General features: G+C 41.0%; 1 protein-coding gene across 2 annotated transcripts in view; it reads right to left on the bottom strand.

The window, feature by feature from the left end:
• Positions 1 to 18,295, bottom strand: part of CPNE3 (copine 3) — a 59,020-nt gene that overhangs the window by 38,976 nt on the left and 1,749 nt on the right. The window contains exons 2-3 of one of the 2 annotated variants that reach the window (XM_064267886.1): positions 1,853 to 1,994; positions 1,415 to 1,594 (exon numbers count right to left, since the gene is read on the bottom strand). In XM_064267886.1, coding sequence (XP_064123956.1) covers positions 1,415 to 1,594; positions 1,853 to 1,984 — 312 coding nt within the window. In that variant the 5' untranslated portion in view covers positions 1,985 to 1,994. The remainder of the gene's footprint in view (positions 1 to 1,414; positions 1,595 to 1,852; positions 1,995 to 18,295) is intronic. The other variant, XM_064267887.1, reaches the window with a different exon arrangement.

The following is an 18,295-nucleotide window of genomic DNA, read 5'->3' as shown; positions in this document are numbered from 1 at the left end:
CTTAGTTCAATCAAATATACAAGACAAACGGACAATTCCTACCCAAAAGCAGAACGAAAAGGCAAGAAGGGGCAGGAAATCTGGATGAATGGAAATGGGGAACCTGAAGTAGAAAGGGGTAGGGTGCTGTGTCATGTTGCAGGGATTGTAACCAATGTCACAAAGCAATATGCATATAAATTTTTGATCAAGAAACTAACTTGAGCAGTAACCTTTCACCTACAGCAAAAAAAAAAAAAAAAAAAATCTTATAAGTGGCAATCCAGATCACCTGGCGCAAAAGAGGAAGAAGGAGAGTCAGGAATAGAAGGAGGACATGGGAGGTGTGGCTAATTGCCTCCATGAACAACAGCCTCCTCTGCCATGAGACCAGAAGAACTACATGGTACCCAGCTACCATTACTGAACATTTTGATCAAAGATTCCAGAGAAGAATCCTGATCAAAGGGGGAAAATGCAGAATAGAATTTCAAATTCTCATAGACTCCAGACTTCCTAGAGCCACGGAGGGTGGATGAAACCCTGAAACTATTGCCCTGAGATAATCTTTAAACCTTAAATCCAAAATACCCCCTGAAGTCTTCTTAAAACCAAATAATATTTTAGCTTAACTTAGTAAAAAAGATTTGCCCTGGGCATTATGCTCTTTTAAGATCTAGCTACATGGGATCAGATCAACAACAGTAACTTGAAAGGTTAGATAGAAACCTTAGGGGACAGTGAGTTTATGTTAATGGGGGAGGAACAACTCAGAAAAGGAGGGTGAGAATGGTTTCACAACTCCAAGAATGTAATCAATGTCACTAAATTGTACATGTAGCAACTGTTGAATTGGGGTATGTTTTACTGTGTATATTCTCAACACTACCAACAAAATAAATAAAGCTGCAATATATAACCTGAATTTAGGTATGAGGAAACATCAGACAAAACCAAGTTAAGAGACAGTCTACAAAATAACTGGTCAGTACTCTTCAAAATCATCTAGGTCATGAAAGACAAATTCTGAGGACCTGCCTCAGATTGGTGGACACTAAGAAGATGTGACAACTAAATGCAATGTGGGATCCCAGATTAAATCCTGGACCGAAAAAAAAGACATGAATGGGACAATTAGGGAAATTTGAATAAGGTCTGTAGATTAGTTAATCGTATTCTATCAATATTATCTTCCTGATTTTGATAATTGTACATTTATGTTAACTGTTAACATCTGAGGACACTGGATGAAGGATATACAGAAATTCTTTGTACTATTTTTGCAACATTTGTATAAATCTTAAATTTTTTCAAAATAAAATTTAAACATGGATCAAAAAAAATTAAACTAAAGAACACTTATTAAAAACACCCAGTCCTTTTGTTAAAATTCGGACAAAACAGAATATAAAATATAGCAGCTATTTATACTCACCTGTCCCAGGGTACATTCAAATTCTCCTAAGAAGTCATCATCGCTCAGATCAATAGTTTTGTTGTCGATGTCATAAATCCCAAATTTCAATTTCTGAACCACTTCAAAGTAGTAATCAATAATAAATGTCTTGGAAAATTTGGGACTCAAACAATTCTTAATCCTCTCTGTGCGTTGAACCTATACACACATTCCCCCCCACCAAAAAAAAGTTTCTTCAGATCAAAGTACACTTGGAATTTAATCTTTACATTATAAGCACAGTGAAATGTAGGTATGACCGCTAAAGGAAGTTTCCACATGCGTATGAAAATCCCACAATCAAGAACAAACTTGCCCCCAAAAAGTGCATTAACAGATCAGATGGTTTTATCTTGAATACACTCTTTACAGTGTCAAAGAGCAATTCAGATCATTTTCATGTAGAATGTTTATTACCTCATACCACTGTTGACCACTCGTATTCAGAAATAACACACATAAAGGGTCTGACTTTGACCCTACATCTGTATCCAGAAGATTGTCACAGGAAATATTCAGCTCCACCTTTGTGACACATTGGGCAGCCATCTCTTGAGAGCTATGAGAAAACGAATGACAGGAGAAAGCCAATGAAATGATGCCTTTAAAAAGCATGCTCATTTTGCATAGAAATAGCTGGATTCTTACAACCCATTTGTCTTATGAATATGATCACAGAGTGAACTTGCTAGAACAAAACTTTTTGTCATATGTGCTTTACGCGTATTTCCATATCTCTCTGGGTATCTATTAGCCCATCCCAGTGATACTGCTTCAGTCAGATTCTCTTGCTGAGATAACATGCATTTGCTGTACGACAATAAAATGCAGCTTTGAAGGCAGCAAAGAAAAAATACTAACCTTTTCACCTTACTAGAAAGTTGACCCTTCAGGAAAAATCCAAGTATAATCTTGATCCTTCACTTAAATGCAGATAGAACACTCTGCTACAAAACAGATTAAACTACAATCTTATTTTTGTTTATTTAATAAGATAGTGAGATATTTGTCGTTTTCACAGAATTGTGGCTAAGACCCAAACCTAAGAAATAAATGGTCTCAAGGACCTCCACATTTTATAGTAGTGGATCTCAACCTTGGCTGTTTATTGGAATTACCTGGAGAGTTTTCAGAGCTACTGATACCTGAGTCCCTTCCACGTGAAAAGATTTAATTTAACTGGTTTAGGGTACAACATGAGTATTGGCTTCCTAGATGATTCTAATATGTAGATGATGCTGACAAACCACTGTTCTACAGAGAGCATCCAGCAAACAGGCATTAGCCATCTTCCCTCGTGTTTTGCCAAGAAGCACCAGAGTTCCTAACTGCCACAGGCCCCTCCCCGCCCCAACCACCAGTTGATATATGAAGAAGACTGGGGAAAGGTCAGAGGGCTTGATGGTGGCTGGCCTTAGGAGGGGATGCACATGGAGGATGAGTGGCTTTTTCTACCTGAACCCAGGGAAAGAAGGTAACTGCAGGGGACACTACAAAGAAGAAACAGACCTTCTGTTGCCCAGCTGGATGTCCACTTAGCCAGCTGTTTAGAGTGGAGCTGATGGTGGTAGGGCAGGTTCTAGAAGTGGGAAGGTAACAATACCCTCAAAGCTGCAAACAAACATCCATAGAATGTGGAGTATTTAAGGCCCTTTGCTCTCTACTTTGAGATTCAACCACTCATCATCCTGTTATAGTTAAATATGGCAGTAGGATTCTTCACTGTACAAAATGCCTCCATCAAGTCTGAAATTATAAGAGTTACTATCAAAAGAGCCTGGCACAGTGGTTAAGCATTTGGCTACTAACCAAAGGTTGGCGGTTCAAATCCACCAGCTGCTCCCTGGAAACCCTATGGGGCAGTTCTGCTCTGCCCTACAGGGTCACTGGGAATTGGAATCAACTCAACAGCAAAGGGTTTGGTTTGATATTAAAAGTGCCCTTTAGTGATGTCAAAAAAAACAACTCAGGTGTTACAAAATCTCTTTAATTACTCTATTAGACTCTAAAAACAATAGAAATCCTCAGGTATGTAAAAAATCAATACTAGTGTTGAAGGTTCCTTAAAGGAGACTGAAAATAATGAGGTAGCTTTAGAAGTACTAATGGTAGTTAGAAATACCCTTTAAAGGCAAAGGCTGTATGAGTGCACTTTTATCTGGACAGAAAATTGTTCCTTAATAAACAACGAAATTCACACATCCCAATTTGCTTCCTAAATCTCCCTGCCCAGGGATGTTGCAGTAAACCTAAAACCACTGTGTCCTTTTACTGTGTAGGAAGAAGTCAGTTTTTTGGGATGTCTGTTTGTTTTGTTCTGTTTGGCACTTTCCATGCATCAATTTGGTGAAGCACTAAAATACACGGTACTGACAAGTGCAAAAGATATTAAGGGCAAGGAGAAATCAACGAAGAAGTCAGAGGAGAATTAGCAGCGCAAGTGAGACTGATACTGCCTGGGCTTTGAAGGACTCCATTTGAGCAGGTGAAGAGCAGACAGTATGGAGCCAGGAAAAAGCAAGACTTCAGACACCTCGCTGTGCGTCATAGAAGCTGAGCATCCACGAAGGGAAAGCAAAGCTGGACAGGTAAAAGGGCAAGTACAGAGGGCCCTGAAAGTCACGCAGACGGACTCAGTGAGTGGGTAACGACATGCTACTTCAAGTTCTCAAATTGGGGTGATAGAATGAAATGGCTTATTTTAAAATGTCACATGTACCCAATCCCTTCTAATTCTACAGTATCTTGGAAAGTAGGAAACCTTAACATGATACTAATAAGATCTCTATATCAAGCAAAATACAAAGAAATAGAGTTTAGCACCAAAATTAGCATGTGCTCATACCACCCAATTCAGAAGATTAGCTGTCCTTGCATGAAGTATACAATGTTAGAGGACCTTTGTGATGATGGCATTAATACAATAATCATTACTTTTTGCCTTGATTTATGGTGAAAAAAGTACTAAAACAATATTTTTTAATAACCAAGAGGCAGGAAGAAACTGGGAGGAAAGGAGAAATATCACAAAATACAAAAGTGCAGGGACGACAGTACAGTTACCCTACAGGGCAGAGCAGAACTGCGTCCAGAGGATTTCAGGGCTGTAAATTTTTAAGGGAGCACCTGCCACATCTTTCTACCGTGGAGCAGCTAGTGGGTTCCAACTGCCAATCTTTCAGTTGGCAGCTGGGCTCTTAACCACTGCACCACCAGGGCTCCTTCTTGGCACACCAAACCAAAAAAACCCAAACTTGTTGCCATCGAGTTGATTCCGACTCATAGTGACCCTGCAGGACAGAGAAGAACTGCCCCATAGGGTTTCCAAGAAGCAGCTGGTGGATTCGAACTGCCTACCTTTTGGTTAGCAGCCAAGCTCTTAACTACTGGCACATATCCATAAAACCCAACCAAAACCACTGCTGTCGAGTGGATTCTGACTCATAGACTCCTGAAATGTACTCCTCTCACCCCGCCCTTGCCAAATCTACAGCATTCAGCCCTGAAGCATTCCACTCCTCCCCCATTAGCCCTTCCCTTTTCACTGCTCCTTATCACAGGCTCTCAGTTCTTATCTGGATTCCAATGCTTACTTAATGCATGACCTTAGACAAGTTTCTTAACCTCTCCTGCCTCAGTCTATCCATTTACAAAATAAAAATAATAATTGCTACTACTGCATAGGGTTGTTGTGAGGACTGAATGAATTAACATAACGTGCTTAGAACAGTACCTGTTGGTGTTGTTGTTAGGTGCCTCGAGTCGGTTTCTACTCATAGTAACCCCTATGCACAACAGACAGAAACACTGCTGGTCCTGCACCACGCTCACAATCGTTGTTGTGCTTGAGGCCACTGTGGCAGCCACTGTGTCAATCCATCTCACTGAGGGTCTTCATCTTTTTCAATGACTCTTTACTCCACCAAGCGTGACTTCCTTCTCCAGATTCTGATCCCTCCTGATAACACGTCCAAAGATCTAAGATGAAGTCTTGCTTTTCTTGTTTCTAAGGAGCATTCTGGCTGTACTTCTTCCAAGACAGATTTTTTGTTCTTTTGGCAGTTCATGGTATACTCTCACCAGCACCACATATCAAAGGTATCAATTCTTTCGTTATTTCTTATTCACTGCTCAGCTTTTGCAAGCATATGAGGTGACTGAAAACACCATAGCTTGGGTCACGTGCACCTTAGCCTGCAAGGTTACATCTTTGCTTTTTAACACTTTAAAGAGGTCTTGTGCAGCAGATTTGCCCAAAGAAATACGTCGTTTGATTTCCTGACTGTTCCTTCTGTAGGTGCTGATTGTGGATCCAAATAAAATGAAATTCTTGACAACGTCGGTTCATAGTGAATATTCAATAAACATTATTTTAATTATTTTAGGCTACTTGACTCTAAGGTCTGATCTTTTCATACCCTTCCTACATCTCACATTTTTTCATTGTTTCAGTCCATGATGATTTCCACCCATACCAAGTCACCATCACACTAACAGTAACAGGTAATTCAAGTACAGAAACAGTACCAAATTTGGAGTAATTCATATCTGGGTTCAGTCCTGCATTTGGCACTAGCTGTGTGACCTCATATAAATTACTTCTACTTTCTGAGATTAGATTTCCTCATCAGGAGAAACGGAGATCCTGCAAGTAAACCTGTAAATCTGGCACATGCCAGGCATCTTGCTTTTCAGACCTAACGCAGTATCTGTGGAAAAAATGCTAGTTGTAAGTTTTTGTCCCTTTGCATAAAGTAGTTTAAACGCTTACAAGTGGCATGTCAGCAGTACCAAGCCTAACACAGTAGCCTGGGAATGGATTTATAATCAGAGCAAACATAATAATTAGCTGTTTTTTTGCATCCACGGCAGATGAGTGGCTGATGCAGGCTATACTCAAGCTCTCAGAAAGAGCGTGGAACTTTCATGTCATTCCAAGGAAACTAGAACTACTCTGGGAACTTGGAAAGGATACAAGGACAATCACTAATACTCTGTTCCAAGGAACCAGGAATGAGCACGGATTGCTGAAGACCCCAAAGAGCACAGAATTTTCTACCAGCAACCAGGAAGTCCTCAAATTTCCAAGGATAGACAATGCAGATAACACCTTTGTGTGGGGGTCAGTCTCTTAGCAAAGAGACAACCCATCAGAAGAGCATTATTTTTTCCCCTAACAATGCTCATACAACAGCTACATAAACAACACATCAGGCAAGCCTGATTATTTAGCAAACTGCTGACGGTTACGTTACTGCACTGCTGCCAGCAAACAAATTTCCTCTATTAGCAGCACTTCTCCCTGAAAAGGATTCTGACTGCAGCCTCACTTTGATCTGGAATGCCATGAAATTACATAAGCACTCAGGTCTGGAACCTTCTGAATAGCAACATTCATGAAGATGCTCTTTTCATTTCCTTTATATGTAACTATCTAGTACACAACATGCAATTTTAAAAAAAGCAGTAAGTATCTTATACAGAAATTACGAAGGCAGAAAATAAAACAAATATTCTGTACCCTTGGAGTACAGAAAATAGGAGATTGGGTTGGGGTAAGTGACAGGCAGAGAAATGCATGCGCAACGCAAGAGTGATAAGTATTTTACTTCCCAAAGAGGAGAAGACAGAAACAGCCCCCAGGACTAGATAAGTTTCCCTATTGCAGAGATTACTTATTAGAGAATCTTTTGATTTAAACTCCTCTTCTGAAATGTAAATAACCTCTAAACCCAGTGCCGTCAAGTCGATTCTAAACAACCCCTAGTAATACTAAACATATCAACTATTCTCCCAGTTATCCTAATTTTCCTGAACCCATATTATAACACAGGTAAGTCAAAGGAACTGAAAATTAAGACCTAATATTTCAAATGGGGTCTGAAGTGTTAAATTTAAGGCATACGGTCCCTTCCATGCCCTAGCTGAAAATCCTGAAGACTTGTCTGCTTCCTCATCTTCCCTTAGACGGGAAGGGAAAAAAACAATGCTCTTCTGATGGGTCGTCTTTTTGCTAAGAGACTGACTCCGCACAGACACTGTTAAATAGAGCCGTCACATAGATTCTGTCTACTGCAACAGCCAGTCTCCCTCTAAACTGAAGGTGCAGAACCTTCCCCACATCCAGTCACAACCCTACTTCAGGTCTTCTCTATCTATCACCAGCTTATAATGAGAGTCTCCTAGCGGGTCTTCACATCAGGATTTTTTCGTTCCTCGTTTAAAAAAAAAAAAAACTACTAGAAGCCCAGGGACTGTTGTTGTTAGTTGTCACTAAGTCAGTTCTGACTCATGGTAACCCCATGTGTACTGAGTAGAACTGCTCCATGGGGTTTCCAAAGCTGTTGCCTATTGGAAGCAGATCACCAGGCCTATCTTCTCAGGCGCCTCTGGGTAGGTTTGAACCGCCAACCTTTCAGTGAGCAGTCAAGCACTTAACCATTTGTGCCACTCAGGAAACTACCCTAATTCAATTAGCTAAGCCTGGAATTCATGGCTCTGTTCACATCTGTCCCCAGCCTACCCAAGCAGCTCCCTCTGCCTATCCAAGCTCTCCGATATCCACTTCAAATAACACTTCCTCCATTAGATCCCCTTATGTAGCTATTTTCCTTCCACTGTTATTACTTTTTTTTGTTGTTGTTACTTGGGAAACCCCGATGGCGCAATGGTTAAGTGCTACAGCTGCTAACCAAAAGGTTGGCGATTCGAATCTACCAGGCACTCCTTGGAAACTCTATGAGGCAGTTCTCCGTCCTATAGGGTCACTATGAGCCAGAATCGACTCAACAGTAGTGGATTTTTTGGGGTTGTGACTTGTGGAGTTCCTGGGTGCCGCAAACGGGAAAGTGCTGGGCTACTAACTGAACGGGAAAGTGCTGGGCTACTAACTGAAAGGTTGGCTGTTCAAACTCACCCAGAGGTGCCTTGGAAGAAAGGCCTGGTGATATGCTTCTAAAAAGCTAAAGCACAGTGGGGTTGCCAGGAGTTGGAATTGACTCAATGGCAATTGGTTTGGTTTTCTGGTTGTTACTTGCATGCATGGCTCATCGTCCCTTCCATAAACTATGAGCTGTCTGAGGGCCAAGCCTACTGTTGTTGTGTCAATTCTGACTCATGGTGACCCTACAGAACACAGCAGAACTGCCCCACAGGGTTTCCAAGGAGCGGCTGGTGGATTTGAACTGCCGACCTTTCGGTTAGCAGCTGAGCTCTTAACCACTCCACCAAGGGCAGGGAACATGTTCTACTGCTTCTTCTTGGTCTTGAAGCACAAAGCCTGGCACAAGTTAATAGTAGGAAAAAGGGAAGTAACTTTGGAGTTAGTGGACTTGGCTTAAAATTTTTTTTCTGTCATTTACTGGGGAAAACCCTGGTGGCATAGTGGTTAAGAGCTACTGTTGCTAACCAAAAGGTTGTCAGTTCAAATCCACCAGAAGCTCCCTGGAAACTCTATGGGGCCATTCTATTCTGTCCTATAGGGTCGCTGTGAGTCAGGATCAACTCGACGGTAACGGGTTTTTTTTGTTGTTGTTGTTTTCATTTACTAGGTTTGTCACCTTTTCCAAATTATCTCTCTGAAGCTCAATTTCTTCGACAATAAAATAGGGATTTAAAAAAAAATCTGACAATTGTAGGTTTGTAGCATGCTCCGCATGTATTACACTCCATGAATTGCAGTAATTATTTTTATTAACTACTAAAGTGTTTTAATTGATTGCCTCAGCATAGGTGGCTTATCATAAAATAGTAAGAGGTAAAGCACCCTTCTTATCTTTGTTTATGAACAGCTACCTGGAATAAAAATAAAAGAATCTCAGGGATTTACACGTCATTAGTTTGCCAGAGAAGTCAGGGGTTGACTATCGATAAATGCCAATTTTCCTAAATCCTCTCTGAAGGGATTGTTTACCTGAACTGCTGCTCCATAGTTCATGGGGGGGGGGGGGGTGAGGCTAGCCCAGGGCCAATGACAGTGACTCATTATTTGTCCCAAAGCAATTGGGAGGGAGGATTCAGTGCCCACCCACCTCAATCTTTAGCTGCAAAATGAAGAGACTAGCCTACATTAAAAAGTTCTCAAAGGTCCCTTCTGGTTCTAATACCATGTTTCATTGACTGCTATTCCACAGTGCACCCTGCATGACGACGGCTGAAAGGGAGCAAGGGTAATCTTGGATGGTGCCCAGCAACAGAGACAGTGAACACCCTGCAGTAGTGTTTCTCAAACAGTTGCTCAAAGAGTAAATATTAATAGATGTTCCTCAAAAAAAAAAGGAAAAGAGTGGTGGTATGGGTAATATGGCCATAAACCCAAGAGTCACTGTACTAGTTGGAGGTCCCAGGTCAAACGGACAAGGGTGTATATAAAGAAGTTGCTGTGTACTAATTATTACGCTAAGGAGTGGGCACATGATACAGCAATAGAAGACCCTGGTGCTCTATATAAGTGTGTTGAGGAGATGCATTCATTCAACAGTTACTTACTGAATACCTAAGTGTTCTAAATGGAGTGGGGGAGGGGACAAAACAAAAGCAAAATAAATACATAGCTACTGAGGTATACATAAAAATAATAAACAGTATAAAACTGTGTGTACAGACAATAAGCAATCAAAGGGCCCTCAAAGGTGGGGAAGCTCCCTGGAAAAGATTTCTACTTTTACTGAGGATTAACTATAGTCCACCATAAAAGGGTTTGCATTCATGTTGCCGCTGACTACTGGATTTTTTTTTTTTCAACCCTTAAATTTAAAGGAATAGAATGGGTGAGAGGAAGTAGGAAGAAAGAGGAATGGATAGTTAATTCCATACATCTAGGTAGCTGGGAGTTGGGGGAAACCCTGGTGGCATAATAGTTAAGTGCTCCGGCTGCTAACCAAAGGGTCAGCATTTCGAATCTGCCAGGCGCTCCTTGGAAACTCTATGGGGCAGTTCTACTCTGTCCTATAGGGTTGCTATGAGTCGGAATCAACTCGATGGCACTGGGTTTGGTTTTTTTGGCTTAGGTAGTTGGGGGTATGCCAGGTGTTGAATCACCTTGCAAAAAGCCATTTGGCCTTTGTTCCCAGTTCTTTCTGGCTACACCAACACCTGAGGCTAATGAATAGGGGCCCACCACACCAAGAGGGACCACCTGGGGCTTGATGTTGACTAAGCCTCAGGAGGAATGATGTGATCTATCACAGCCTGGAGGTGAGGCTGATAAGAGCCCTGAACACAGAAGCTCAGATGGTGCTTCCTGGTTGGTGACTATGCTGGTTGGTGACTATGCATGGGAGAGAGTAGCATGTCACTTTTTGGGATATGGAAGCTCTGAGCTGTGACCCCTCCTAGAGCCCACCTTATGCAGCTCTTTGTATCCTTTCTGGTTGTAATAAATCTGTAGTAAAACCTCAGTCGTGGAGTCAATTCCGACTCATAGTGACCTCAAAGGACAAAGTAGAACTGCCCCATAGTTTCCAAGGAGCACCTGGTGGATTTGAACTGCTGACCTTTTGGTTAGCAGCCATAACACTTAACCACTAAGCCACCAGGGTTTCTGTAGTAAGTATGGTATAAACCAGACTCGTTGCTGTTGAGTTGATTCTGACTCATTGTGACCCTACAGGAAAGAGGAGAACTGCTCCACAGGGTGCCCAAGGAGCACAGAGTGGATTCAAACAGCCGACCTTGTGGTCAGTAGCTGTAGCCCTTAACCACTACACCACCAGGATTTCCAAGTATGGTATGTTCTCAGTAAATTCTGTGAGTTGTTTCAGCAAATCAATGAACCCACAGGGACAGTGAGAGCCAAAAGGGGCTGGTGTCTACCTATTTTTAAGTCTGAAAGGCTGTCCTTCTAATGTGTGAGCTCTGACCTAGCTCCAGGGGGCTGGAGCTGAGAGAGTGCTGCGTGAGCAGCTGATGAGAAGGATGGAGAAGTGGGAAGGTGAGGACTAGATCCATTTCCACACTTTGGGAACTGGATTCATGCTGATCCTTACCATGCAGGTAGCAACAAGGTTGGGGTTTGCCCACCATGCCCCTTGCTTAGCACGGGGTTTGTTTTGTTTTTCACAATTTTCAAAATGCTCCCAAGTAATATATTCTGAACTTTAAACTAGCCCTGTGAGTTGGACAAAGATCACTATATAGTAAGAATAAGTCACAGCTAGGATTATCATAGTAAGCACTCAAATATCTGAATTGATTGCCCCGGAATATGTTGATAGCCTTCAGCACATTATTAATTTTCAGGACAACACATTGTGTCAGTTAGGAAAAAGAAATGAGTTTCTTCAAAGAAGTAAAATAAATTACTTACCCCAAATCACCAACCTAATAAGGAGGAAGGCCAAGGCAAGAATCTGTATTTTCCTACCATGCCAAAATGCCTTGAGGGCACTAAAACCAAACCAAAACCAAACCCAGTGCCGTCGAGTCGATTCCAACTCATAGCGACCCTAGGGAACAGAGTAGAACTGCCCCATAGAGTTTCCGAGGAGCGCCTGGCGGATTCGAACTGCTGACCCTTTGGTTAGCAGCCGTAGCACTTAACCACTATGCCACTAAAGCCTCCAAATAATAATTGCTTAATGTAACAAAAATGTCTTCTAATTAATTTTTTCTTACGGCTTTTCAGTTAGTATATCAATTGTAATATTTAGCCTGACACAAATTAATGAATAGCCTGTTTCCGTTGAGTCAATTCCAATTCATTGCAACCCTACAGGACAGAGTACAACTGCCCCATAGAGTTTCCGAGGAGTGCTTGGTGGATTTGACCTGCCAAGCTTTTGGTAGGCAGCCATAGCTCTTAACCACTATGTCACCAGGGTTTCCAAATTAATGAATGAGATCTTTGAAAACACAAGGTTAATATTTAGGCTACAACAATTAGTATGTTTTTAAAACAAATGTATACTTTCCCACTGGCATGGTTAATAAGATTCCTATCACCAGATGACTTGAAAACACAATGCACATTAACAAACAAAACACAGGGCTCAGCCTATTAGGTTGATGTGGCATAAATAAGGAAGTGATTTTACTCCCATCTCTGGAGTCTCAAGTTGTTAAACTTTCAGTACACATCCTGGCACCAGATGGAATAAGTTTTCAGCCACCATTTTTCAAAGGAGGGACCTGTTGCCATTGAGTTGATTCTAACTCATAGTGACCCTATAGAACAGAACACGACTGCCCCATAGGGTTTTCAAAGAGCACCTGGTACATTCAAACTGCTGACCTTTTGGTTAGCAGCCAAATGCTTAACCACTGCGCCACCAGAGCCCGAAAAGGAGAGACAGCAGGAGCTAATACAAAAGTATTGACAGTTAACCACTCTTACCTTAAAAATAAGAAGTATGTGCAGTTTTACCCTACCCTCATTGATACAAAGTGAGCCATCAACTAAGGCTGCTTCCTTTGTCTAGAAAATCCTGAAGACATATCCTTCTGCGCCATAGTTCATTGCAGGCTAGTTTTTACTTAACATGTGTTTCAGGTTATACTACTTTTATAATCCCTTGGCTATTATATACACATTTTACAGATGACACTGATCATATAGGTTCACTCAATGAGGTGCTGAAAAAGGTACAAGCAGTGACAACATTTCAGTATTGCGTCACTTTATGAACCACGCACCTTGGCAAAGTTGGCTGTGAAGTACATATCTACAAAATGAATCACCTTTTACCAAAATCTGCCTTGATAATAATTAGAGCTGCATTCCTCAACAGAAAATCCCAGGATGCTCAGCTGAAAAGTTTTAGACTTACATAGGTTCAGTTAAGACTCTGGCCAGCTCTGCAGCGAACAGGCTGGATGTTATATTGTGTTGTTAGGTGCCTTCAAGTCAGTTCCGAATCATTAAGGCACATCAAATTGCTGAGAATGAAGTCCCTGGGGGTTCTCCTTTTCCTCAGAAGGCTTTAAGAACTTCACACCTTCTAGAGTCTCCCAGAAGTTAGTCCAGCCATCAGAACCTCACCCTGCCCCTAGAATCCACTATGCCTGACTCTAAATGTACACTTTCCAGAACTTGGCTTCCTTCCTTCTCAGCTGAACACCTATGATGTTTAACTGGGCAAGACAGGCATTTCACTTTTTATCCCTACGTGCTCCTCTGTAGTTCAGGATAAACACCAATATAAAAACGTTTTCAGTTTAAAGCTCCAACTACTTCATTCTGTAGGCTTACAAGTGTGTGTATTGAGCAACAGCTGCCTGTTGAGAGGCTTATACATTTCCTGATTGCAAGACTATTCATTTTATGGTTGCTTAGCACATACATTTCAGCTGCTTTTAACTTTCAGGCAAATGCCTTTATATTTCTCAATTATGAACAGTTCAATAGCTCTATTCATTTTTTCAACACTCATTCAACGAATATTTACAGAGCACCCACTGTGTATCAGGCACTAGTCTAGGTGCTAGGACACGACAATGAGTAAAACATTCCTGCCCTCATGAGCTAACACTGTAGAAAGATAAAGGATGAAAAATATTTTGATTTTCGTTTTTTTTTTTAAACAGTACTGGTGTCTAAAACCAAAAAAAAACCCCATTGCCATGGAGTCAATTCCAACTCACAGCGACCCTATAGTACAGAGTAGAACTGCCCCACAGGATTTCCAAGGGGCAGCTGGTGAATTCAAACTGACGACCTTTTGGTTAAAAACTGAGCTCTTAACCACTGCGCCACCAGGGCTCGTCCTGATGCCTAAACAGATGAAAATGTGGACAAGTTCCTCTTTACAGTTACAGGTATCTATATTAACACCTTAAAGTCTAGAAGCATGGCTCAGAAGTAGGCTGATTACAATGGGTATTGCTACCACACTGTTGCTTTGGTAATTTTCACAGGAACCATACTTAAAAGACTAATTTGGGTAAGAAGACATTTCAAAATTATTTGCTAAAGTTAGTATGTAGTATTTCCCTAGGAGCTCTGGTGGCACAATGGTTAAGCACTTTGCTGCTAACTGAAAGGTTGGCAGTTCGAACTCACCAGCCCCTCCATGGGAGAAATATGTGGCAGTCTGCTTCCACAAAGATTACAACCTTGAAAACCTTATGAGGCAGTTCTACCCTGTCCTATAGGATCACTATGAGTCAGAATTGACTCGATAGCAATGGCTTTTGGGAGTATTTTCCTCTATTTTTCATGGAGGAACTGTATCAATAGGCTGGCTATTCATTTAATTTCAATTGGCAAATCTGTCCATTACGGTGACTAATCTTAATTTTTTTCTAATAATTTTATTTTTTTGTTGTTGCTGGTGAGAATATACACAGCAAAAACATATACCAATTCAAGTTTCTGCATGTACAATTCAGTGACAGATTATTCTCCAAGTTGTGCAACCATTCTCACCCGCCTTTTCTGAGTTGTTCCTCCCTCATCAACATAAACTCACTGCCCCTAAGTTTCCTATCTAATCTTTCAAGTTGCCATTGTCAATTTATCCCATATAGACAGATCTTAAAAGAGCATAATGTTCAATGCAGACATTTTTTACTATCTAAGTCTTGTTTGGTTTTAAGAAGACTTCAGGAAATATTTTTGGTTTAAGGTTTAAAGATTATCTCAGGGCAATAGTTTCTGTGGTTCATACATGCTCCATGGCTCCAGAAAGTCTGAATTCCATGAGAATTTGAAATTCTGTTCTATATTTTCCCCCTTTTGATAAGGATTCTTCTATAGAATCTTTGATCCAAATGTACAGTAATGGTAACTGGGTAGCATCCAGTTCTTCTAGTCTAATGGTAAAGGAGGCAGCTGTTCATGGAAGTAATTAGCCACACATCCCATTTTCTCCTCCCATTTCTGACTCTCCTTCTTCCTCTGTTGCTCCAGGCGAATAACAACCAATTGTTGTGCCTTAGATGGCCCCTAGCAAGCTTTTAAGACCCTGGGCACTATGCAACAAACTAGGAAACAGAACAGAAGCACTGAACAAGTTACTAAGCCAATTCAACGGGATGTCCCACGAAACCATGACCCTAAGCCTCCAAAATAAGGAACCAAATCGCATGAGGTTTTTGGTTGTACATAAGCAGCCTCAGCAGCTTTTTTTTTTTTTTTTTTGTCATTGTAAATATACCTATCACACAACTTTTGCCAATTCAACTTTTTACAGGTGTACAACTCACTGACAGCAATTACTTTAATCAGCTGTGCCACTCTCCCCTTAATGTGATTTTCCATCACCAAAAGTTGAAACTCAGTACTCCATAAGCAATAACCCCAATTTCCCCCTCCCTCTTGCCCTCGTAACCACTAAGAAACTTTGGTCTCTATACATTTGCCTGTTCTTGTCTGTTTATATAAGGGAAGTCATACAATATTTGTCCTTTCGTTACTGAGTTATTTCACTCGGCATAATGTCTTCAAGCCCCATTCATATTGTAGCATGTATCAAAATTTCATTTCTCCTACTAGAATAGTATTCCACTGTATGTACGTATGTACCACAATTTGTTTATCCACTCATTTGTTGGCGGGCAGTTAGGTTGTTTCTACCTGTTGGCTGTTGTGAATAGTGCTGCAATGAACATTGATGTAAAATTGTCTGTTTTAGTCTCTGCTTTCTTTTGGGTGTATATATAGAACACTGCTGGGTCATATGGTAGTTCTATTTTTAGTTTTTTTGAGGAATCACCTTGCTGTTTTCCACAATGGCTGTACCATTTTGCATTCCCACCAGCAATGGATAAGGGTTCCAATTTCCCCACATCCTTGCCAACATTTGTTATTTTCTGTTTCATTTTGTTTTGTTATTTTAGTTATCCTAGTAGGAGTGAAATAGTTTATCTTTTTTTAAGATAAGACTGCATACTAGTAAGCTCTTATATATTAAAAGAATCAAAAGAATCCCAATGCTCTCCAAAAACCTCCAAATCCATTGAAGCCAACGTAACCAGTTTAAATGTAGTTATCATAATCTTATCAAAATGTATACATAATATCTGCTTTTGATTACCACTATCAGAAACTTACACGATACGGTTAAATAAAATCTATGATACTTATAACCAAAAATGAAACCAAACCCACTATCGTCGAGTTGAATCAAACTCATAGCGACCCTACAGAACAGAGCAGAACTGCCCAATTGGGTTTCCAAGGAGCAAGTGGTGGATTTGAACCACCAGCCTTTGGGTTAGCAGCCAAGCTCTTAATCACTGTGCCACCAGGACTCCGCATTACTTATTTTAAAAAAAGTAATTTAAACCTCCTTCCCAGCTAGTCTTTTAACAAATCTTCTACCAAATATCCTAATAATTTAGATTTCAACCTGGTTACCAAATCTCATAAAATCAGAAAAAACATGAAGTGAACATATTGGTGGGGAGGAAGGTAGACTGTGGAGTGAAGCTAATGGTGGGTACATTAAAGGAAAACCCACATTTGGACTCTTCCAACTTGGTGAGCACTACTAATGGAAGTGGCATTGATTCTTGCCGAAAGATCATACTTTTGAGCAACAGTGGTGGTTTATTGTAAAGCTTTGAAGGTCAAAATGTATTTAATCATTTTCACATCCAATGCTAACTTTCTTAGTTTTGCTGACAAACATACTTCCTAACATAATAAATCACTGACTAAAGAAAGGTTTGGGAAAGAAAAGTTTAACAACAGAAGGGAAAAAAGAAAAAAAAGCCCAGCAACAGCGCTAAAAAGAAAAAGTGCCTGACAATGTATAAAGTTCTATCAAGAATCCATAGGCGGTAGGGTATATTATGAACTGGGTATGTGAAGAGATGCTGCAAAGCCAATACTCAGGACAGCAGTGATGGCTCTGTAAAGAGGATATAAAAGTAAGATGCTTTTTAAAGGCGTAATACTTAGGTTACCCTCGGTTTATGCGGGAATGAAGACAGTTATACATGAAGTAGTCACAGACATGGATAAAAATTAGGAGAGGTGTCCAGTCATCAAACAATCTTTTCTTTTCTCATCCTGGAGCCTCTTCTTTTTCTCCACTCCTCAGGAGCTAGACCTGAGAAAGGAAATCCTGAAAGGGAGCTACACACTTCAAAATGGATATATGCCACACACCTTTTAGTTTATGGGATGCTAAAATTCAGCTCCTAGTCCCATTCAGAGTTTCAGCATGGTTGAGTCCCTAGGAGTCACCACTCTGAAATCTGTCAGCCAGGGATGGGGTACATTTTTCCAACTCGAGAGCCAAAAGGAGGTGCCTTTTTTAAGTTGTCACAACCATAGAAAGCAGCCCTGGGTACCACAAATTAATGCCTGAGACAACTAATGGTGTCACTATAATTGTCACCAAGTAGGTTGTCTATTCTCAGTTCCTTTTTTTTTTTTTTTCCTGCTTCCCTCATCTTTAACCAGGCCTGCATAGGCTTTGCCTGGCTCCGGCTGGAAGCATTCAGAGCTGGAGTTTGCTGACCCCAATTAATGACAACAGCAGGGTGTATGTAGCCATATGTTGTTGTTGTTGTTGTTGTTGTGTGCTCTCAGGTGAATTTCGACTCCTAGCGACCCTACAGAATTGAGTAAAACTGCCCCATAGGGCTTCCAAGGTTGTAATCTTTATGGAAGCAGACTGCCACATCTTTCTCCCATGGAGTGGCTGGTGGGTTTGAACCGCCGACCTTTCGGTTTGCAGCCTATCACTTAATCACTGTGCCACCAAGGTTGAGTAACCAAAAAAAACAAACCAACCAACCCATTGCTGTTGAGTTGATTCTTACCCATGGTGGCCCTGTTGGACAGAGAAGAACTGCACTATAGGGTTTCCAAGGCTGTAATCTTTACAGAAGTGGACTGCTACATCTTTCTCCCAAGAAGCTGCTGGTGGCTTTGAGGCACTGACGTTCTGGTTAGCAGCCCAGCACTTAACC

The sequence above is a fragment of the Loxodonta africana genome, chromosome 14 (assembly GCF_030014295.1).
Source record: "Loxodonta africana isolate mLoxAfr1 chromosome 14, mLoxAfr1.hap2, whole genome shotgun sequence".
Lineage (NCBI taxonomy): Eukaryota > Metazoa > Chordata > Mammalia > Proboscidea > Elephantidae > Loxodonta > Loxodonta africana.
This window is presented reverse-complemented; position numbering and strand designations above follow the sequence as displayed.